This window comes from Mastigoproctus giganteus, chromosome 12 (assembly GCF_048544385.1).
Source record: "Mastigoproctus giganteus isolate SK-2022 chromosome 12, ASM4854438v1, whole genome shotgun sequence".
NCBI lineage: Eukaryota > Metazoa > Arthropoda > Arachnida > Uropygi > Thelyphonidae > Mastigoproctus > Mastigoproctus giganteus.
Window position 1 is genome coordinate 66,131,128 of NC_143586.1, and position 25,087 is coordinate 66,156,214.

The window sequence follows — 25,087 nt, forward strand, 5'->3', positions numbered from 1 at the left end:
CAGAAATCATACATTTCACAGAAACTGGTCATGTAACTGGCTCTTTAATTATAAATGGGTTAAGTGCCATATCAAGCAAAAGGTAAACTGATGTTTAAATCTTTAATGAATGAGTATCCCAAACCTGGGTGAGTTCAAAGAAGTAAGTTTTCCATGGAATAATTTAAAAAATATAAAAATGAAAACTTTGTATATAAATGTTAATTTGTTCTTATTTTGACTGTACAGACCCTACCCAAATTTGGGTAAGGTCTGTACAGTTGAGTTTATGACTGCCAATAGCAAACAAAATTACTGAAAAAAAAAAAAAAAAAAAAAAATCAAATCAGAATTTAAAAAATAATAATAAAAAACTGCAAAAATAAACGTACAAAAAAAATCATGATTATTTCTGTTTTTTTTTTTTTTTGATGTAGTGACATTCTGTGACTCAATTTAACCAACTTAAGAATGAGTTACAGATAATTTCAGCTTTTTTTACAACCCAAATCGGACAGCAATGACTGAAAAGTGCAATTCACCCCTCTTATTTTTAAAAACTGTTTTCTTGCTATCATCTATTAGTTAAAACAGTATCCACTATTAACTGGAAACACAAATAAGAGATGGCAACATACACTGGAAGATTTCAAACAAGCTGTGTATCAGCAAATGAATTATTTGAAATGTCTTGGAAAACATAAACATACACACATTTATATACTTGAGTCTAAATATGAAAAACAAATTTATATATGTAATCATGAAAAGATTAACAAGTCCAATGATATTTCTCAAAACAATTTTATAGCAAGAGATTCCTTTTTATGCAATCCGTAATAACTAGAACTGGAGAAAACAGAACTTTTGCCAAGGTTTCCTTTTCCATTTTAAATATATCAGTACAGCGTAGGAGGCAAGTTTCTGTGTGTTGGCATAGGGTAAAAAATTAAAGTGCATCACTTTGGCCACCCACAAGTGGCACAAAGTGAATTTCCCAGTATACAAAGTAAATTGCAATGACATGACTAATGATACCCATGGTTTGGATGCTACTGCATCCAAAACAATGCCTGTTTGGCATGCAATATCATCCAAAACACAGGCATTAACAGATTACTCTAACTGAAACTGGACCAATTCCTTCAAGTGTAGTTAGTGCTGAACATGCAAGAAGCCTAATGTTGAAAGAAGCAAAAAGCAGCAGAGAAATAAGAATAGCAATGGACAAAAGCTTTTGGGAAGAAAAGAAGTATATTATGTGAGGATTAGGAATTATTTTAAGTAAAATATTGGTATGATGTTCAGTACTTTATGGAACAGAGACATGGACAATGAGAACAGAAGATGTTAGAAGATTAGAAAATACTGCAATGCGGATACGGAGAAGTGACAAGATATACAGGTTGATAAAGTGATAAATTAGGAGGTTCATAGAACGGTTGATGAGAAGAGATGCCTGGTTTAAATAATCAAAAAGGTGGAAGAGAAATTGTATTAGACATATACTGCAAGGTGAGAGATTGATAAATGAGATTGGTGGATGGAGAGAAAAGCTGAGCGTAAGAGGTTCTGCGAGAGACAGGAAAATGATGGTAAATGAACTGAGAGGAAGCCAGGTTATGATGAAGAGGAGGGCTAAGAACAAGGTCATACAGATTAATTGAGTTTATGAGTGGATCTACCCTTACTAATAATAATAATAAAAAAGCAATTAAAAAAAAACATTTTAGCATCATAATTGTATAGATATTAAATATTAATTAGATATTCAATTGCTATACTATTTATTGGGTATTAACAAACATGGTACTTTAAGAATTACTATTAAAATCTTTCATAATTAGATATTATAATTATATAGATATTAAATATTAATTAGTAATATCTATTCATAAATAAATATGTAGCATAAATAGATTTATGTTACAGAAAAATTTCAAATTCCAAAAGACAAGCTTTGAAAAGAATTTGTTTCAAAAGAAGTTATCTATTTGCTGTTTCTGCTTTCACCCTCACAAAACCTACTTTTAAAAAATGACAAATGTAGTTTAATATATGTATATGCACACTTCTGTTAATACCATCATATCAATGGTTTAGATCTTCATGACCTGAACAGGCATGAGTGTTAACCATTTGTGGTACTTGTGAAACTTGCAGTTATTCAAGGATCAGAATTATTTTGGTGTCTCACAGTGCTTATTTGTCATCTCCTCAGCTATTTGTATGTGTGTGGAAAAATGGGGCCATTACTGTACTCTTAAAAGGATTCACCATGCTCTAAGATATAGGAAACAAATATCAAGAAGATATTAATTAAACATCAGATTCACTAAAACTATTAAAAATATCAGATTCCCCCCTCCACACCCCTAAACCAAACCACCTGATATACTGCCTACAGTATGGGTGGAGGGATTGCCTTAAATTATATTACCATTAGTGGCATACAATGCAAGAAAGCAATCTGATATGGAATCAGCCAAAAAAAAACTCCCCATTTCACCCACCCACTTGCTCCAAAAGTCTATACAGCCCTTCCCTGAACTTATTCAAGCTTTCAACCTCAATAACAACAGATGGAATCAGCAATCAACTACTTGCTGGCCAAAGGCAAACCTCCATACATCCACTTCGCAACTGTCCCTCCTTAACCTAAATCCATGTCCCCTCAAGTGCAATCTGAGCAAGAGGAAGAATCCCATCAGCATTGAGCCCGGTCAAACTATTCAAAGCCCATACTCCTCAATCAGATTACTCCACAGGTGCCCAGCCTCTAGATGCCGCAACCTGCAGAACCTAAGCCTTCTTTGGCAAGAGCACCCCTTTGTGTCCCCCACAAATCCCACTGCCCCTCTCTGCATTCACCCCATCAACTCCACATCCTTCCCAAAATGAGGCCTCCAGACTTGCATGCAGCACTCAAGGTGTGCCCTGACCACTGCCTAACAAAAAAGGGACAATCAACCCCCCCTTTTCCCTGTCAGTAAAGTCCCTGTATATAACTGACAAGACCCTGTGAGCTCTTCCAGTAGCACATTTGCATTGCTCTATAAACCTCATATCCCAATGTACAATCATCCCCCAAAGTCCCTCTCATTCTCCACCATCCAAATGCAGCACTGCACATATCAACACCAAACCTCAGCTGCCACTTCTCAGCCCATCTGGCCAACCCCTACAGATCCCATTACAGCAGTGCAGTCATCACTGTCATCAACAACAATGCCAACCCCTGCATCATCCACTTGCTGGCCAAAGGCAAATTTCCACACATCCACTCCGCAACTGTTCCTCCTTAACCTGAATCCATGTCTCCTGATATACCTTCATCAATATCACTGATAAATATAAAAAACAAGAATGGGCTCAACACCAAACCTGGGGGACTCCACCAACACCAGTCCACAAAGAGCAGCATCCATTGATTATTACTCAACCATCCTCCCCATCCATAGCAACAATTGCCCTTAATGCCACACTGCTCTAATTTGTACAGCAATCTTTTATGCACAATACTATCAAAAGCTTTCCTTAATCCAAGTATAGGATATCAAAATTTTTGGCATCCTTTGTGACCACCTCACAGTGTCCAATCAAATTGGTCACACAAGATTTTCCCTTAATAAACCCATGCTGTCTGAACTACAACTGCAGTCTTGTCTATATGATCCTACAACGTTTCTTTAACCAATGACTCCATTATTTTCCCTGGAACAGAAGTTAAACGAACTGGCCTGTAATTACTCGTCACCCTTTGATCCCCGTATGATAACTGGGGACACATTTGCACATCTCCAATCTGTAGGGATCTCCCCTAAATCCGAGGATGCTCCCACAATCACAGCCAAGGGCCTGTCCACTTGCCTTGCTGCCTCCCTCAATACAACTAGACAGATATTGGAATCTCATGGGCACATCTGTGGCGGCCACAGGTGTCTATATTAGGCAGAGAACAGCACAGGCTGGAACGACATCCCATCCATCCTAGGCCATGTTTAATTTCAACAACCTCTCCTCCATCCCCTCTCAGTCACTACAAAATCATTCAACTCCCACTAGTGTGATAAACTTCTAGCCTCCATCCCTCCCCACAGAACTCCTCATGTGTGAATGCAGATGCAAAACACTCATTTAGTTTGTCAACTACCTGAACAGGATAATCAACAGTCAAACCATCAATATCAATCAACTGGAACAATCTGATTCATCCCCTTCCTTCTACAGTTTACTTAAGTAAAAAAGTCTTTGCTGTTTTTCTTTGCATCCTTTGCCAAAGATTTCCCGTAATCTGCTTTGCTTGCCTAGTCTCCTTTATGACTTGATTACAGACTACCTTATATCTACCATAGGCTTCTGTGTCGCCTGATAATTTATATGCATCCCATACATTTTTCTTCTCTATGACGAGTCTGATTAGTTCATCTGACATCCATTTAGGCCTAAACCTTGAACAGTATTTCTTATTTGGTATGAAAAGCCTCGTAGCTTCCAAGATTAATTCCTTGAATGCTTCCCATTTAGAATTTGCTGTTGGTAACATCATCAGCTGGTCCCACTGTATAGAATTTAAAAACTGTCTGAGACCACCATAGTCATCTTTACAAAAGCAAAAACCCTTCCCTTTACCCCTGATGGTAGTTACCTCTTTGAGTAAATCCCACATCAGTACACTGTGATTACTGCCACCTAGCGGTTCCTTTATCTGCAGATTCCCAATGCATGAATAATCACTGCTGACAATCAGATCAAGAGTACCACTCCCTCTGGTTGCTTCTTGAACATGCTGCTGTAGAAAACAATCATCTAATAAATCTACAAAAGTCCCGCTAGTGTGCGAGTGACCAATCCACAAGTTCCAGCCAATATCAGAAAAGTTAAAATCCCCCATTACAAGACATTCTGATTCACTGGCCTAACCCACTTCTATGTAGAACCATTGGCTGCACTCATCAGTCACCAGGCCCATAACACACTCCCACCCTCATCTCCACTTTCTCAGAGCCTATGTCACACCAAACTGACTCAATAGCTGTTCATGTCAACTGGATGCACTGCCCTAGACTCCATGTGTCTCATAACCAACAGCACAACCCCCTTCTTCCTTCTCATCCTGTCTGTACCCCTGCACACAATGCACTCTCCAAATTCAAACTCTGCATGCCTCACATCTCTGACATATAAAATCTATAAATAATATACAGTGGACCCCAGTTTTACGATTGGTTCCCTATACATTTGTTTGTTTGTTATTTGGTTTATAGGAGCATTAGCAACTAAGGCCATATTGCTCCGGGGATATACAGTGGTCATTCCCTGATCTTTCTGCATCCTCCGTATTTGGTGGTCGCGGGCTCGAACCCCGGTCTAATCAAGAAGCATGTGCTACGCACTGCTGCTCCTGCCCACCTGGCTACGGAGGCACCGGTTCCCTATACGATCAAATCACTTTATGATGGACTCTCCATAATAAAATACCATTCACTATAAGATACGTGGTAAGCACTGGTCATTGTTGTTGTTATTCGGTTTAACGACACAGGGCTACACTAAGGCCAAATTGTGTCTGTTTATCATTAATTTGCAAGCATATCGTTGGAGAGGTCAAAAAAAGCCGGTCACTGTGATCACTTTTGTGAATTGAATTTTGATTCTATTAAATGGTGATTCTAATAAGTGAAAATAGGAGGAATATTATCCACAGGATAACAGAAAAGTCCAATAAACCGGAAACTGCAAATTGTTTTTATTGTTTTATGGTAGTAACCTCCAGAAATGTGCTTTTGAAAAATATCACGAAGTGTTCAAAATTGATTCTTATAACCGAACATATGATAACAATGAAAGTGTAGTTCATTTTAATGATTTGAATTGTTTTTTTTGAAATTAAAGCAGCTTATTCTACTAATTTAGTGATCATGTTAACTGGTGCCTACTTATTTCATTTTACGATGGGATGGGCTTACAATTGTCTCCAACCGGACCACGTAGTCCTTCCTCTCAGCCAATAGCAGCATTTGTAAATGTGTTGGCCACTTGTGAACCTAATAATACATTGTTTCTTACTGTCTCAGAACGAATCACCAAGAAACAATGTATTATTAGGTTCACATTATGATATTTTCACGATACAATGGTGTCTCTGGACCGGATTAATACCATAAAGCAAGAGTCCACTATAGGATACAGTAAAGGAAGGTTATTAAAATGGGTCAAAGAACAAAAAGATGACAAAGAAAATGTCAATATAACAAATTTTCCTTCACACTCTCTATTTGGATCAAAAACCACATGTGTATTTTTCAGAATGCAGCGGTCCTAACCACTAATAAGTTTATAAATGCAGGCTTACAAAGAGACCATTATAATAGGAATAACAGGTAACAGATAGAAACCAAATGTGTTTTTAAGAGAAGAATAATGATCCAGGTAATACAACTTTATTGTTATTGTCTTTAGTAAGGTAATATAAGATTTCTTTTTCATATTTCTTTTACATTTAGAATATTTTAATTTGAAGTGATTAACTTTATTTTTGGAAATGTTCAATTACAATACATTAAGATTAGCTATGAACTAAATAAAAAAACAAAGAACATGAAATCTGAAATAATTTTACAGTTTGCAAATATAAAACAAAACTTGAGTAACCATTCTAAGAGAACAATTACTCAGAGTTCACTCGCTATATTTCACTGGTGTTACGCAGTTTGTTTTTTTATGAAAACAAACCCCAAAATTTAACAACAGAACTGCAAGTTCATATTACAATTAAAAAATCAATAAGTTCCAAATTAATCTGTTTTTTACATATGATTGTATCTTTTAAAAATTGATCACTAGGGACATTCCATCCAAAACAAGGTTTGAATAACCACTAAGTTATTTAAGAATTAATATATATACTACAAGGAATGCGCATAGAATTTATTGCACTGCCATCTGAAGAATTATAATACAAATTTCCATCATCATTTATTCTGAAGCCATTCTTCTGTCCAATTTTGATAACCAAGACTGAAAAATTTTGACCGTAAGCCAAGCACTTCTATTGGCCTTATAATCACAGGGAAGTTGGTTAACTGCTTTAAAACATCTTGGCTTGGAAAACTTACCAATCACAAGTGGGCGTAGTTTTGTACTGCCATCTGAACTGCAGCATAACAGAACAGTGAGTCTTTGTTTACTTAATTTTCCACCATGACAAGACTCTGCTTGAACAGCAAATTATAAAATAAACCTGTCTCGTCAAGATTAAAAGTATCCTTTGCCTCATATTTTTCAAGGATGGATCATACAGAACACAACCAGGCTGTAGACTTTTCTTTGTCGACTAATCCAGACTCACCGCAAACATTTTGCAAAATCAAGTTATTCCTGTCTTTAAATCTTTGGAGCCAGTCACTGCTGCATTTGAAGTTGCTAATCCCATTTTTCTGAGCTCAATAATTTGCCTCTTCTTGCAAAATCAGACCTGATATTGGCAAATTAGATGCACACATTTGTTGGTACTACTCAAAGTTTTGTTACAAGCTCCTCGTGTTTTGCACCACGAATTCGTTTCCTGTTTTTCATCGCTACTCCAGTGTCACGCACTTCTTCAAGTCTTTTTCGGTTTTTCAGTATTGTAGATAAAGTAGGTAAAAGGATGTTGTATTCCTTTGCAATATCCATTTTGCTTCTTTCCATCCTATCAGACTCTTGTATAATTTTTAGTTTAATTTCCAGGCTTAATTCTGTCCGTCTATGTTTTGTCACCAAAACACTGCTAGATAATATTTAATATAAACAAATCTGAAATTAATTTAAAGACAAGTTCCGAAAAAGACATTAGCTCAGATAAAATGGCACAAAAAATAATTGCTGTATACGATAGCAAAAGACTTTTTGAATTAGGGTAACAATTGCAACTAACCTTATTCCCATGAAGAGCGAGGGAGTGCATATAAACAACCTTGAAAAACTTTTTTTTCTGTTGTTAATTTAGCAACTCATCCTTCAAAAAGATGTTTTTCTGAGTGCACTTGACATTGTAGCTACCATAAACTGCTTTTGTTTACACAAAACTAATTTCTAAGTCAGTGCCATCCTTCGGGAAGTAGGGAGCTGAGTGGTCGGGGGCAATAATCAGATCGCTCTGCCAAGATTTGTATTAAACATACAAAATGACAATATTTAATTCTCACGGGGTGAAAAAGAACTTTGTAATACATATTAACCGAATTTTGTAATAAACGAATATATTTACATAGAAAAGCCTATCCTTTTGCAGGGGAATGGTATGTGCATATAAATGAGTACTTTGTATAAACCGAGTTTGTATTAATGAGATTTTACTGTATATTTCATACAGTTAGATGCAAATTTTGATGGCTAGTACTTTTTTTTTTTTTTTGCTCTAAGATGCAACTACTTATAGTATTACTGACAAAATTATGCAAATGCTGAGAAGTATACTTATAGAATCAGCCAAAAAAAAACTCCACCCACTTCATTTCCTTCTAATAATTTATGAAGTGTTTCTTTAAATTTATTCAAACTCTACAACATCATGTGCAAGTTTATTCCAACAATCAATTACTATGTGGCAAAGTAAGTTTCCATGTATCTGTTGTGCAATTGTCCTTTTTTCAATTTGTTTTCATATGTCATCTTGGAGAGAGAGATAAGTAAAGATGGTATCAACATTTAATTTACTCAACCCTTTTAAAGCCTTAAATATTTTCATTATGTGACCATGCAGATGCTCCAATTTTTAGGACTAGTCTTTCTTAGTAAGCATATCCTTTTTTGGTATCAAAAAAAAAAAATTAATTTTTAAATTATGTAAAATTAGTAGGTGGTAGATGACTTTCATCAACCGGTGAAATACCACCACTTTGCTTATTGGAGGCTTGAAGTGGTGAAATCCAAGTTTAGTCTCTAGAGCAAAGTTTCCGGCATCCCCTTCCCCCCATACTTCTCCTTCAACCCATGCACGGTACTGAGTATTATAGGTTTTGATACCTTTCGTGTTTGGGGTTTTCATTAAAAAAAAAAAAAATACCCAAGTAATTTTGCTGCCCTCCTATACAACATTTACAACAGATCTATATTCTTCCTGAAATGAAATTTCCACACCTATATACACTAATCAGGTATATAATACTATATACCAGCCTAACTGTTGCTTTATACAATGGGATAATCACCTTTTTGTCCCTGCTGCCAAAGTTCCTGAATATCACCGACAGCACCCTGCCTATGAGTGGTTCAAGAAGTCTGTCTACACACCAGAGAACTTCATGTAGACAATTACTCCAAGTCTTTTTTATTATTAACTATCTCCAGATAGTTAATAATAATAATAATAATTAATTATTAACTTGCAGCTGCTTCAATGTATATTATTCTGCAAGTAGTTCTATCAAATACAACACTTGTATTTATCAATGTTAATTGCCATTTACAATTTACATTTTTCACTCCATTTGACTAATGTATCTAGATCTTGAAATAGCACATCCTGATTAACATCATTTGCCATTCTGCCCACTTTGTATCATCAACACTTTGGAATTAAATTTGTTTCTTGAACAGTAATTTTTCTGTCCAGCTAAAAATTTCACCATACAAATTTTACCTGCATGAAAATGTGTTGAAAAAACCGAATTCTTTAATCCCTACATCCTTCACAACTGTTTAAACACCTACTGTTAATTATTAATATTTTGAAAAGTAATTGACTTGTAGGGGAAGGATCTCAATCTTAACCCAGATAAACACATGAATTTTTATATATATTTTACAATCTATTTAAGACAGTTAAGAAGAATACATTTGTTAGAAATTATGTATTAGTTCATCTTCATTGTTTATTTGTAAACTATTGTAAATCTATGTAGTCTAATATTTTCTGTGTACTAATTTTTTTTACAACTACAGTAATTCCTAAAATATTTTTTAACTGAATACATTTAAATCTTACATCACTCTTGAAGGCCTTATGATTCATGGTGATTTCATTTCTAGTGGTCAGTACTTTCTCAACAGTGTTGGATGCTGTTTGTAATATCTACGTCTCCAGTTTAAGGTTTTAATGGAAGAATCAAAGAAATTTTTAATTTTAAATATTCTATATATTATTATTATTATTAGCTGGCTCTTTTACTCAATGAGTCATCTCAATCGTCATTCGTCAAAATATAACTTCATGTGCATTCCAAACATCTATATGCTTTGATATTCTATCCCTGTTATGAATAGAAATTACAAGTTACAAAATTTTTATACACTACAAAATGAAAATAAAAAACTGAATGTAGATAAAAAGGGCGCTTTCTATATGAAATAATTATGTGTATATACCGCTAGTCATCTAATACAATATGTAACTGACACTAATACCAACTGGCAGTCGCCCGTGACGTACAATATGAAATATGTACAAATATAAGCTTCAGGCTATTTTCTCATGGTGTAGTTGTTAAAAATAGAAAAAAATCTTCATCATACAAAATTATTTATTTAACATATCTATAATTACTTCCGAAAACAAATTCAAAAATTGAATCAACTAACATTACGCTTTTTAGGGCATGAGTTTTGAAAGGTTGATAGAAAAACCATACCGTTTCAAAATTGTAATAGGATGGTCCAGTCAATTATCTAGAGATTGACCTGATACTGCAAGCTGCACACTTTTAAATGCATCTTTCAAATTTTAAAATGAAAGATTGTAAAATTTTACCGATTTAGTCGGCATTTCAATGTTTCTAACACCACCCAAATTGAAACGCTACCTTTACTTCACCGCTTTCAGATATTACTCTTCATTTCGGAAGTTCTTCCGTACGCATGCGCTGTCACTACACTATCCAACGATTACTTCCGGAGTTTTGCGCCGCGTCATGGTAGAATTGTGTACGCGAATGTACCACCTGTCTTCGTGCATTGCTGTTCGTTTTTCATGAGTTTTACATCAGGATATATTGTTTCTAGAAATTACCAAATTTATGTAATGTTTATTCCAGTGGTCATTCTTTTAACTGCTTCTTTTGTTTCTAATACAATAGGTAAGGTATTACTTTTTATATGTAAAAAAAAGTGTTTTCATATTTTCAAAGTTGGGATTCACCGATGGATCAGAATTGTGGTGGGTGTTTTTGTTATGCTGCTGGTACAGTACTACGTATCTCTCTGTTTATTTTTAGTTTTAATACATATTTTAATAAATCCTACAGGATGCCTTACTTAATCTTAATGATTGGATCTACGTATGGAGCCGAAAGTTTCCACTCACAAAGTTGATGGCGAGGATGAGTGCTTGAAGCTAGGACTTATCTTAGTAACTTTTTATACAGTCCATTGCGGTTGTTTATATGTGTATGCGCTCGCTCGGAATAGGACCAACTAATGATATTACCAGCAGTAAATTCGAAATGGGAAGCATTCAGTGAAGTAATCATAAAAGCTACTAGGCTTTTCATACTAAGAAATACTGTTGAAATACTGATGATCTGATGAAACTTGTGGCAGAGAATAAAAATGCATGGGATGCATATAAATTATCAGGCGATACAGAAGCCTATAATGTATATAAATTAGTCTGTAATCAGGTCACAAAGGCGGTTAGGCAAGCTAAAGCAGATTATGTGAAGTCTCAGTCAAATAATGCAAAAAACAGAAACAAAAACTTCTATGCTTATATTAACAGTAGAAGGAGGGGTTAAAGCATATCAGGCCACTTGATATGAATGAATTAACTGTTGATGACCCTGCTCAGATTGCCAACAGACTGAATAGGTATTTTGCATATACATTTGCACGTGAGAAATTCTTTAGGGAAGAGGATTCCAGAAGTATATCAAATTCAACTAGAAAGCTAAATGATTTTGTGATAAATGAAAGGAAAGTGGAAGAGAAATTGTTGAAGCTAAATAAAAAGGTGCCTGCGATGGATGGGATCTATCCATTTATATTAAGGAAGGCAGCAAAGGAGGTAAGCAAACCCTTAACCATGATTATGAGAATGACCATGAATTCAGGGGAGGGTCTTTGGACTGGAAATGTGTAAATGTATCTCCAAATCACAAAGCAGGATCTAAAGGTGATGTGAATAATTGCAGACCTGTTAGCTTAACATCTTTTCCTGGGAAAATAATGGATTCAATAGTTAAAGAAGTAATGCAAGACCATCTAGACAGGGATGCAATTACACTGCAGTCACAGCATGGATTTGTTATTAGGCAGTCTTGTCTTTGGTGACAAAGGAACTGGATGGCAAAAATAATATACTTGTATTTCAGGAAAGTTTTTGATACTGTTGCACCTAAAAGGCTGATGTACAAATTGGAGCAGTGTGGCATTAGGGGAAAGTTACTGCTATGGTAAAAAGATAGTTAAGTGGAAGAAGACAAGAGTAGTTATCAACAGACACTACTCTTTGTGGACTAATGCTATTAGGGGAGTCCCACAGGGTAAAAAGGTTGGCAGAGTGGTTAATTATAGAAATGAATGTATACTGCTGCAACAAGATCTAGAAAAATTAGGTAGATGGACTGAGGAATGGCAGTTGAAGTTTAACATTGACACATGCATGGTACTGCATGTGGGCAGCAGTAATCCCAGAATAACATATCAACTGTGGGGTAGCAGAAAATGAAAAGGACCTTAAGGTAATTGTGCAGTCTGATAGAAAGTTCTCTGGACGGTGCAGACAGGCTGCTACGACAGCTCATAGGTTTTGTCAATGATATACAGGAATTTTGTTATCAGGGATAAGGAGGCGATTATCCCATTGTGCAGTGATGGCCAACTGGTGGACTGCCATGTCATTTAAAATGGCCTATACAATATTCCCTAGTAACCACTAGATCAAGCCAGCATCTGATCAATACTTGTAGTTTAGCTTTCAGTTGCTAGAAGAGTGGCGTCACAAGAGTTTCCGCAGTGAATGTAATTGTGTGCACCACTGGTTTTAGGTTATGTGCAAGTAGTGTTTTTATCTTATATTTAACTCTTTCATCTTGTAAAATTTTTACATTTTACATGCAAAAATATGATTTTTGCTATTCCTGTTTTTTATCCAATATAATTTTTTCACATCATAAAAGAAGTTTTCAGTATACAAGATGAATTTTTCAAGCTTATCACAATTTTTGTGATAATTTGACCAATTCAAGAGAAATTGAATTTTCTGATTAAATTAATTATATTTAAAAAAAACTATAAAATATATTTGATTTATAATCATATAAAAAATAGGCTTCAAGGATCCAAAGAGACAAGATTTAAGAACAACAAAACAAAAGGTGCCCCCAAAAATGGAGATAAAATCATTGATAAAATTTATATAAACTTACATAAAGAACATAATTTACAAGCTTGTGTCAATTAAGTTTAATAATATGTTTTTGAAGTATGGAAAAGTGGGCAATGAAAACTGTGCGCTCAAACCAAAATGGGAGTTCGATTATTTATCCTTACTAAAGACAACAAACCTTATTGCTTAGTTTGCCTCCAAATGTTAGCCGTTTTGAAAGAATATAACCTCAAAAGACATTACACAGCAAACTACAAGAAACATTCCTGTGAGTCACAGAAAATCTTGGTTGAACACCTGAAAAAGAAGCTTACACAAAAAAATAATATATTCAGCAACATAACAAAAATACAAGAATCATCAGTTTGGCTTCCTATATTGTTAGTTATGGGCTTGCTCAGGCCAAGAAACCGTTCATGTGAATTTGTCAAACAGTTCCATTAAAATGCAAGAGTCATTCAGTGAAGAAAAATTACCAGAGAATTTTAGTTTGTACCTCTTTTAAAACAAACTGTTACTAGAACTGAAGATATCATTAAACATTTGTTTTTAACACCTGAAAGCTGTTATTGGAAACTGTCCATATCTTTCACTAGCAATTCATAACAGTTCAGATATAGTAGACACTAGTCAGCTGTTAGTTTTCATCAAAACAATTCTTGAAGGCTACTATTTTAGAATTATTAAAAGTTTGTTCTTTGCACAGCTCAACTAAAGGAGAGGACATATTTTCTGCAGTTCAGAGCACAATGGACCTCAATTGGACCAAGTGACTCTTGAGTTCTGGAAAATGCTTTCTTGAGAACATTACCCACTACTAAGAAATTGTGCTCTATTTTAAAAGTATCTACATCTGTGAGGTTACATTAACATGCTTCATACCATGAAGCATGTGAAATCCAAGATGAGAAACTGACTCACTGATTCCACATTGTCACACGTCCTCCAAGTTGCAACATCCAAAATGGAAGTAGACTTGAAATTTCTTGTAACCAGTTTTTAGAAACCACAATGTTCTTTTTAAAGATAACTTATATGGATAACATTTTTTATATATTTAATCTCAGGTCAATTACAATAAATATTGAATTTTTAACACAACATTTTCAGTCTTCTTTTTTATCCCCACTTCTAAGATACCTAGTTAGTAGAGAAAAATGTTATGCAGTCATTGTGACTCGGATAATTTTTATTATTACACCTTGGCCCTCACTGCCATTGTATAAGGCAATGGTCAGGCCACTTCTTGAGTAGTGCATACAGGTCTGGAGGTATCATTTTAGGAAGGATTTAGAACTGCTGGAACAGGTACTGAGAAGTGCAACAATATTGGTGAGGAGAACAAAGGGGTGTACCAAGAAAGGCTTCATTTCTGTAAATTGTAGCATCTGGAGAATGGGCACTTGCAAGTTAATCCAATTGAGATGTTTAAAGCTTTGAATGGCTTGAGCCCATCAGTATTGAGCAAACTCAATACTGATGGGATTCTTCCTCTTGACTCAAACTATGCACATGAGGGAGCATAAATTCAAATTTAGAAGGAGAGTTGCAGAACAGATTTACAGAAATTCGCCTTCAACCAATGGGAGGTTGATTGTTGGAAAAAGCTTTTATCCATTGTTGTGGAAGTGGATATTTTGAATAAATTCAAGGAAGAACTAGACAACCTATTGGAGGAGATGGATAGATGAAATGGGATTTTTTTTTTTTTTTTGGGCTGAAGCAAGCTTATAAGCTTGCTTTCTTGCATAATTTTCTACTACTGGTATTAATACTACTACCTTATGCAATCCCTGGGCGAGATTATACACTAGCTGATCTACATATCTTCTTGAAAGTTACCAGTAGGATCATTCCAGCAGACTATGTGATGGTTGGCCGGAAAACTGTTTCGAAGCTATAACCTCAAAAGAAATTACTCATACTGAATGATAGAGATGTCAAAGCTTTGCTCTGGCAACTAAACATGGTTTTCACCACTTCAGACCATCAGTAAACAAAGTAGCAATATTATATCAGGTGATGAGAATTATTTACCACCTAGTAATTAATTAATAGTTATTTAATGATTCTTATATTACTGCTTCTGGATTACTTTTATCTTGGTGCTACAGCAGGCTGCTAAACAGCAGTAGTATTACTTTGTGTATATAACACTTACCTTGTCATCACCTTCTATCAGCCTGAAGAGTATATCAGGCATCTGTAGGTCATCTGAAATTCCAGCATGGGTATTCTGGATAAGCTTTAATTAGTTTGACTGTCACTATTATGACACAGCAAAATTTCCACACAGTAATTAGTAAAATTACTGTGTGGAAATCTTGATTACTTTTATTTTTATCTTGGTGCTACAGCAGGTTGCTAAACAGCAGTAGTATTAATGTGTGTATATAACACTTACCTTGTCATACCTTCTATCAGCCTGAAGAGTATATTAGGCATCTGTAGGTCATCTGAAATTCCAGCATGGGTATTCTGGATAAGCTTTAATTAGTTTGACTGTCACTATTATGACACAGCAAAATTTCCACACAGTAATTAGTAAAATTACTGTGTGGAAATCTTGATTACTTTTATTTTTATCTTGGTGCTACAGCAGGTTGCTAAACAGCAGTAGTATTAATGTGTGTATATAACACTTACCTTGTCATACCAGCCTGAAGAGTATATCAGGCATCTGTAGGTCATCTGAAATTCCAGCATGGGTATTCTGGATAAGCTTTAATTAGTTTGACTGTCACTATTATGACACAGCAAAATTTTCACACAGTAATTAGTAAAATACAATATTTTGCTAATTACTGTGTTGATATTTTCACACTTTTTCACAAATTCTGGCACCCTATATGCATTTCTTTTCAGTTTTAAAGATAGCCAGATTTAGCAGTCTTTACTCCCATATAGTTCATTAAGGTGAGGTTGTGCCATAATTTTCCTTGATTTTAAAGGTTCATAACCTTGAAAAGCCCCAAATTTCTAGTTGTGCTGAAACAGCTAATAGAATTTCTGAATATTTTGTTATTACAAATGATCTAACACAGCTTATTTATTTACCTACTAGAATATCAGATAATCCATTGTAATGTTAGTTTGTCTAGTTACCTGAAATTAATATTTAGTATTAATATCAGCAAATGATGGAAGAAAGCAAGCTCATAGCATCAGAAAAAAAAAAAAAACACACACACGCACACACTTCTCACATCATCTATTCATTCCTTCTAATAATTTGTATTTTTCTTCCTTGATATAACTTGACGATCGGCTCGTCTGTAATGGAGCTTCTGCCCGATGACTGTCTTTGGCCTTATGTTGTTTTAGCATTGCAGTATTGTGAATTGGAATAATTTATATGATTTTTATCTTTCTTTTTCTTGGTTGGACTACTGTTTAAATCTTTTGATCCTAATATTTGTTCAAATCATATCAATCCTTATTTCTCATTCCAACAAAAACTTATTCTTTAAGGCTGTTTGCGATAAGTTCGCTTGCATCCAACTGTGATATAAATTTCCTACGCCATTTTCAGTGTACACTAAAACTTGCACCAGTTATAAATAAGTTATTAATAAATCCAAACCTAATTTAAAAGTCCAAGAATAGGAAACTTGCATGAATGATACCTAAGCATTCTGATATGCCCAGTGTTTCTCAACCATTTAACCAGTAGCATGCATATCCTTATAGGTAAGTAAGAGACATCTTGGGGATATGCCAGACCAACTGGAATTTTTAAAAAACTGAATTTTTTGTTTCTAGTTTTACAGTGCTTTACTATTTTTGTGTTTCTAAAATGCTTGGGATTGGATTTCTGGTGGGGAGCAGATTACTAACAGAAAATTTTTAATGTTTAAAACTTCTTATTACAATGCCATTAAATAAGCAGCAGAGTTTTGAGTTTTAAATTAATAGTGTACTGAAAATGCAAGGCATGGGGCTCAGTGATGTTTGTGTTCTGGCAGAATATAAATATTCTGCCAGAACACAAAAGGCGAATATAAACAGAGTAACGTGGCCCTCAAGTGAACTTATCTCACTCATATAAACTTATTTATGTGAGGCAAGTTTTTCTACTATTGTGGAATTAAATACGAAATTAAGAAATTTTGCATGTTTCTTCAGAAAATTATTTAATTGTGGCATTCGGTAGTTTAAAACCGAGGTTTTAAATTTTGGTTTCATCCAAACAGACCCAAATTTCTTATTAAATTGATTATAATTTTTCTTGTAATTTTACTGATCACTGCTCGCAATGTTTTTATGTGTGTTCGCTCAGTGAGCACTGAATTATAACCACTTCATCCGTAACAGCCTATGCCACATAGCTTGCAGTATAAAAAACCAGACAGCTTTATACACTAGAGCAGTGGTAATTTGCATCTGGTCATGCAAGTCAGTGATAAATTAGCAGTTATAGGATGTAGTAAAGATATTACAGAGTTTCAAAAGGGTATGATTATGGGAGCTTGTACATCAAATGCTTCCATATCAGAAACAGTATGCCTTGTCTGTTGCTTGTGGCCAACTGTGATTAAGGGTGTACAAAGGATGTGTTCAAACTGGTCAAACCACCTCCCACTTACAGAACTGTAATGGATTACACAAGGTGGATATTTGTGGTAAGTGAAGGGTGCAGCTCATTGTATAGGCTCACCAGCAGGTCACGACAATTGACATCACAATACAAAATGGGGAATGCAAGAACAATATCCCAAATGATGATGCACTGACCCATTGTGTGTGGTGTACACTATCCAGGCAGGTGGCAATGGCTGCCTAATATAGGGCATATCCTGGCAATAACTATGACCCCCCCCCTGATGCATGTGGACCAATTCTAGTGAGGTCTACCAGCAGCCCTTAGAGGGACCATGTGAACTTGCCATGTTGCATTTTTTTCAGAGAGAAATGGGATCTTCCAAGATGAAAATGCACTCTGTCATCAGACTTGCACTGTGCACAAATGGTTCAAGGAACACACTGAAGATATCACCCATCTTGATTGGCCTCCAAATTCGCCTGACCTCAATCTAGTTGAACACCTGTGGGATGTTTTGGAATGCAAAGTGAAGTATATGGACATGCAACCATCTGTTCTGACACTGTGTAAAGCCTTGCAGGCAGCATGGCTGCAGATGCCTGTGGACATCTTTAGACATGATCTAGTGGCGGCAGTGCATAGGTGAATAGTAGCTGTTATCGATGTGAACGTGGACCAACACAGCATTAGGTAGGTGGTCACAATTCAGTGATCACTCAGCGTATATAATTATGTATAAATCAAAAATGGGCTTATTTTAAGTTCATTCAGGTTTTAGTTTTTAAATAATCTATTTTTTAATTTGTTTATCCTGTTTTCACAGTCATAAGTAGAATGGCAACTTTAATTGCATATGGGCAATTTTTTTCTAACCAACCAGTTACATTTAAGTTTTTTAAAGTTTAAAACAAACTTTATGTAATAGTAGAAGAACAAAAAAAGCAGGTTGGAGTACTCATAATATTTTATTTTATTTGAAAGGGAATACATTGCAATAAAAGCCAGAAAAAAACATTGTCTTTGGCTGTAAATTCTGTCCATCCATATTTCCACATCTATTCATTCTGTTCCATTTTTATCTAAATATAAAGCTGACATAATATCATCAGAATTTTCCTCTAATTCTTTCATCGACCTTGATAAATCTGCTTTTACCATATTGTATGCATCCCACTCAGTACCCCTTTGGTTTTCCAGCAGAGAGAAAGCTTAGAAGAATCCTGAAAATCTTATACCATTAAGTCTTCAAGTCCTGATGCAGTTTTAATAGTATCATCACTGATCCTTAAAATTTGATCTCAGTTAACTCGTGTTTTGTTGCTTTTCCTTCTGCATGGAAATTTGCTCATATACAGCTAATTCCCAAAGCAGGTGACAAATCCCCTGCCTTCTAATTATCATTCTGTTGCACTTACAACAGAATGATAATTAGAACTCTTTCTTTCAAAAGAAAGTCTTTTGAAAGAAGAGTTCTAATTATCATTAGAATTCTTTCAAAATAAATGGAGAAATCCATCAATTCTTATTGCTACTTTTAAATTGTCCATTTAATTACAATTGCATGTATGGATTCCATTAATGTCACTCTACCATTGATATCTTATTTTATTTGTGAACAAGTTATATGAAAAAGTTTGAAGAAATTCAAGCAGTTTTTTTTTATCAGTTTGGCATAAAGGCCTTTAATCCTTGAGGATGTCACAGACATTCTCTCAGGTATGTAAAGCTGGGTTTGCCACCTGGGAATCTAAAATACTGATGGAATTGATATTCTGATGACTCTCAAGTCAAGTGCACCAAATTTTGGCTAAGTCCAGTCAGTCTGAGACAGCCAAATCCTCTGCATGCACCTTCACAGTGGTGGGACTGTTAGTAACCTTGAGTATAGCCCTCATGTGCAAGTCCTGAAATATGGTACCTAGTATACTGGTGGTGACCACTCAGGTGCAAACCAACATAAGCAGGGGTTGAGGTGTGCCACCCCTCTATGTTATCAGGCAGTACTAAGTGGTAAATAACTCTTATCAACCAGTGCAATACCACCACTTTGCTTATTGTAGGCTTAAAGTGGCAAAACCCATTTTTAGTCTCCAAAGCAAAGCTCCGGCAACCCACCCTTCCATCATGGAGTGTGATTAATGTCTTTAGAGGTTAGGATGGTCGGATGGTCATAATGAAAAGATTCAGTCTTCCTTACATTACAAGAGTACAGCTCTAACCAGTGTTTGCAGGCCAGCCACTAGATTGTCCATTAGACCAATCCAGTTGGTAGCTCTCTAGGAGGCTTTTGAATCAGTTAGTGTATGATCTTGCTGCCTCTACTCTGCCAGATGATAAGTGGAGGAAGTCCGAGTAGTCTGTATGTTTGGGAGGGGTGGCATTATTGAGGTCACATGTCAAAGACCTGGGTATGTTCTTGCCTCATGTATGCCATATCCAAAAATTTTCATACTTCATATATCATGTCCTCCCTCCTTTTCTTACTGCTGAATACATCATGAATTGCCTAACTAATAGAACAAACTTATTTGCAGAAAGATCTGAACCTCCAAAACACTTCCTTGTTCATTTCACAAATATATGTGGTCTCAGTACCAATCTCAGTGATGTACATTAACACACTGTCTGCCAAACCCCATGTACTTTTTCTGATAGAATCCCAATTATCAGTTGATACAACCACATTTTTTTTTTGCTCTCAAATTCAAATATGACAGCCATATATTGCTGTAACGCCTACCAATTTTAAGGGAGAAGGGATTAAATTCAAAAACTCAGTTTCTAGGAAAAAATATTTTAAGAAAATGTATGCAGTACTAAATATTAAACAGTGAGTCTGTTAACCTTATTCCATTGACAAAAATGTTTATTGATAACAAAACACTTATTTTGTTGTTTTTTTTGCCTTTTATAATCGTCCATTGGTGTCACCCTTAGAAGATTCCAACAGTAGCCTGCAAACACATTTTGACTCCATTTCTCTGTATCTTTTTTTTTTTTTTTTTTTCCCCATTTGAGAAATTGCTTGGTGAAACTTTCACCATGTGTATCGGAGACCACTTCCTAGTTTTCAGAAAAAAAGTCTAAATGGGATTGTGGGAGATGAAGTGTTAACGACAGGTCTTGGTTGTCAGTCATTAACCTATGATATTTTAAAACTGAGGGCGATGAGAACTTTTTAAGCACATATCTGAGTTTTTGAACATATTTCCTACAAGAATCTGTCAAAATTATTTCAGGTAGGAAATTGATGCCTACCAGTGTAATCACTTAGAACTCTTTGAAACTCGACTTTCCTGACAGTAAGGTAATTTTCCTTGGTGATTTTTCCTGACAGTAAGGTAATTTTCCTTGGTGATTTTAATATTCAAAACTCAAGCTAGCTTCCATTTTCTAGTCATATGGAGATGAACAATTCCAAAATATTTTTTCCCCTAGCACTTTCCCGAACATGCTGATACAAATAATAATCATTTAGTTGATTTAAAACTTATGTTTGCCATAGTGATTTCCCTCTCACTTGCTCTAATCAATTAGAGACAAATTGAAATTTCCCATAATAAGACAATCACACTGGCTGGCCCATGTCATTTGTATATAGATGCTCTTGTGATAATCATCTGATCTTTTGATTACTCGTATTCTCATTATACCTTTGCTTCCAGCTAACTCACACCAAATGGATTCTGTAATAGCATGCATAGCTTCTGAATAGGGAGGACAGCTTTTGTTGCACTCAGGCATGCTTTTTATAAGAAGCATTACCCCATCCCTCGTATCTTCCCAATCCTTACCAAAAAACATTGTACTTACTTACTGTAGCGAAACTTATAATCACCTATTTATGGGTGGCACCATAAGCCCTATTATGTCAGCATTAGTTGTCATAACTAGCAGTTTGAATTCATTCATTTCATTGACAACATTCCTGACATTACGGTATGCACAGTTAAGGCTAAGTGTTTTTGTATAGTTTACTACCTTGACACATACCTTGAAGTTATTTAAGGTTGTTTCCTCTAACTTGAATTTCCCACTCATTTGAAATGTTACCACCCTCCAAACATCTTACTAATATCAGCAACTGGCGCCTCTGTAGCCAGGTGGGCAGGAGCAGCAGTGCATAGCACACGCTTCTTGATTAGACCAGGGTTTGAGCCCGTGACCACCAAATATGGAGGGTGCGGAAAGGTCAGGGAATGACCACTGCATATCCCCGGAGCGATATGGCCTTAGTTGCTAATGCTCCTAAAAACCAAATAACAAACAAACTAATATCAGCTTGTTGTAGCAACAAACAAGAATTCTTGTGATGTGTGCAAGTGTTACTTTGATACATATCATCAGATAAATGCATAATCAATATACTCCTGCCAACTAGCTATTTCCCTGAACCCTTAAGGTATCCTTAGTGTCACCAATAAAAATCCTTGTACCACTTAAGTTTATCCCATCACTACAAAATAAATTCCTTGTACCTACAAGTGCGGACCGCTCTAATAAAAACAAAATAATAATAAATAAATAAATAAAAAATTTCCCCCAAAAGTATCTCTCAAATCTTGAGTTAATCCACAAATTCTTTCAGCATATAACCCTTCCTATCATGCCTGGGCAGAATTGCAGACACATTCACATTCTGACCTAACTCAGCATTTTTTCTGTGTGGACCAGTATTTTTCCAACTAATTGTCAAATCATGTGTGCTTAATATCATTAGTCCCCACATGAATTATAATACTGTCTTTATCCCCTTTAAAACTGACAATTTGTATAGTAACATTGTTTCTTCTTGCCAACCTTGGTTGTAGTCCATCTATCCTTATTACAAAAACATGTTATCCATTTCCTTTACAACAGAATCTCCCAATAAAACAATCTTCTTGAACCAGGGCAGTATGCACTTGATTATTCTGTTCTTGGACCCAAATCATGGGTGCATCATTTTACAGATTACTAGAACATTGAGTCCCTGACAAGTTCTTAGGTGCATTTTTCTCTAGAGAAAGCATCTTCAGTGATTCAAAAATTCTAGTAAATGCACCAAGTTTTAATTTTAGATCAGTACACTCCTTGCAACAGGAACAAAGAAAAGAATCATATTGGGCTATGGTTAGCAACTATAAAAATTAAAGTCTGCCCATATGTAAAGTAAATAAGTGATTGAAAGAAAGGAAGACTCAGCTGCTAATGATATGGTAGATCTCCCTTCAGGCATAAAGTTGTTATAAATAAAGTACCTAGAATGACTGGAAGAAATTTCAGAAGTGAAAAACTCCAGGCTGCCACCTGTACCGTATGTTTCCTTTAATGGCTTAATATTGTCAAGGAAAAATTCTAATATTCCAGTGAGGTGGTTGGACATACTGTCTTAACTGCCACTGGATTTTTTCACTTCTGAAATATCTTTGCCATTCTATATACTTCATTTGTGATAATTTTATGTCTGAAGGGGATCTACCACTTTTGGAATTTTCCTCTTTTTCCAGTTGCTCATTATATACAGGCAAACTTTTAAGTCAGCACAGAGAGAGACTTATCATCTTGGTTGACTTTTTTCAGCTTTATTTCTCCTTTAATCAGCATTAGTAGGAATATCACATGTATCATCGAAAACATTCGGAGGGAGATTATATGCACAGATTTTGATGTTTATGAAGGTACATGATGGGTAATTTAAACATGTAATAAGAGTGAATCAGCCTATGAGAGTGGAACTTCAGTACAGTGATTTATTTTCATGTATCAGTCATGCTATCTTTATAGGCTTGCTTATTTATATTAAATAATTTTATCAGAAATTATTTTTATGGCTTTCTTGGAATTAGTATATAGTTAAAGAGTAACAATACAGCATATCCAGTGACAAAATTTTTAATAACTTAAGTTTGGAGCTTTCAGGGAAAACGAACCCCTTCTTCAGCAAAAGATGTATACAAAATACTAACAAAATATAGACCTTAGAGATCGAATTAAAATAAAATAAATACCAAGTGAATTGCATGTGCTCTAATACTCACATGGCTGTGTGATTGAACATTATTCATTAAATTGGCGTTCATTGTTGGTGCATGGACGAGCGTGGGTTTGCTGCCACTGCTTGTTAAGTTTCAAGACCTGTTGATTCCAAGATAAGGTTTAGCCTCGTACCCTTGCAGTGATTCAAGACTTTTGGACAGCATGATATGTTCAATGATTCTAGCCAAAGGCAGTGACGGAAGTGTTGGGATTGGTCGATCACTTCACAATCGCATCTGGGGTTAAGGTCATGATGTGTTGACCAGAGATGTTCTGCGATTGCCGAGTGGTCGGTGTCACCTAGGCGAACCGATCTGTCATTTTCAGCATGGCGATCCTGAAAGCATCTAGAGCTCTCCCCTATATAGCAACTGCTGCAATCATTGCAAGTTATGAGGTATACTACTCCACTATGTAAGAGAGGGGCGATGGAAGTCAATGTTTGAAACCAGAGAACATAAGCTCCTACCAGGGAGCTGTACTCGTGCAGGATTTTAGAAATCTGGTCTGACATGCCGGATAGTAAGGAATATAGGCAGTAAGTATATTGTCACATGGGGATGACGTTCTCAGATGGGTCATAAGCTCTTGTGCTTGTAGCAAGCACTTGTCTAATACATGGGTTGGGTACCCACAGTTGACTAGGTCAGTTCTTACTCTGGAGATCTCAGTGCACCTAGCTTCCTCTGAGTTGGAATGGCTCCAAGCCCAAGAGAATAGAGCGCTTGCAGTGCTGTTTAGATGGCAAGGGGCATGGGCTGATCTGTAGTTGGTAAACTGCCCACACCACATTGACTTACGGTACACCGAGGTTTCCAGATGTGGGTCCACTCGTTTCACTACAACATCCAGGAGTGGAAAGGTCTCGTTCACTTCTAACTCTACAGTGAACTGGATGAACAGTGATAAGGAGTTGAGGCACTCTAACGGTGCTGTCTCTGAACCATGTGCGATGATGGTGAAGCTATCGACATATCTGCACCACACTGCAATCATTACAGGCAAGCTCAGGAATATCTGTTCCTCTAATTCCTCCATAGCGATGTTAACAATGATGGAGCTGACAGGGGCACCCATAGCCATGCCATGTATTTGCTTGTACAGGGAATCGCCAAAGGTAATGACACTGCCTGACAGGCACAGGAGTCCTCTGTGGATAGCGATGTTCTGCTCGGTAGGCTTGGGTCATTCTCCAGAAGTCGCCTGGTACAGCTAACAGCCTGTTGGATAGGAATGAATGC

General features: G+C 35.8%; 2 protein-coding genes across 5 annotated transcripts in view; one reads left to right on the forward strand and one right to left on the reverse strand.

The window, feature by feature from the left end:
• Patronin (calmodulin-regulated spectrin-associated protein patronin) overlaps window positions 1-10,763 on the reverse strand; it is a 389,298-nt gene extending 378,535 nt beyond the window's left edge. For all 4 annotated transcript variants that reach the window (XM_090386590.1, XM_090386589.1, XM_090386591.1 and 1 more), the window contains exon 1: window positions 10,593-10,763. The gene's annotated coding sequence lies outside the window, so the exon portion shown is untranslated. The remainder of the gene's footprint in view (window positions 1-10,592) is intronic.
• A 140-nt stretch (window positions 10,764-10,903) lies between these two features.
• The window catches only part of LOC150077138 (stromal cell-derived factor 2), a 46,711-nt gene continuing 32,527 nt past the window's right edge, over window positions 10,904-25,087 (forward strand). Inside the window, exon 1 of the mRNA XM_090386130.1 lies at window positions 10,904-11,036. Coding sequence (XP_090242256.1) covers window positions 10,931-11,036 — 106 coding nt within the window. The 5' untranslated portion in view covers window positions 10,904-10,930. The remainder of the gene's footprint in view (window positions 11,037-25,087) is intronic.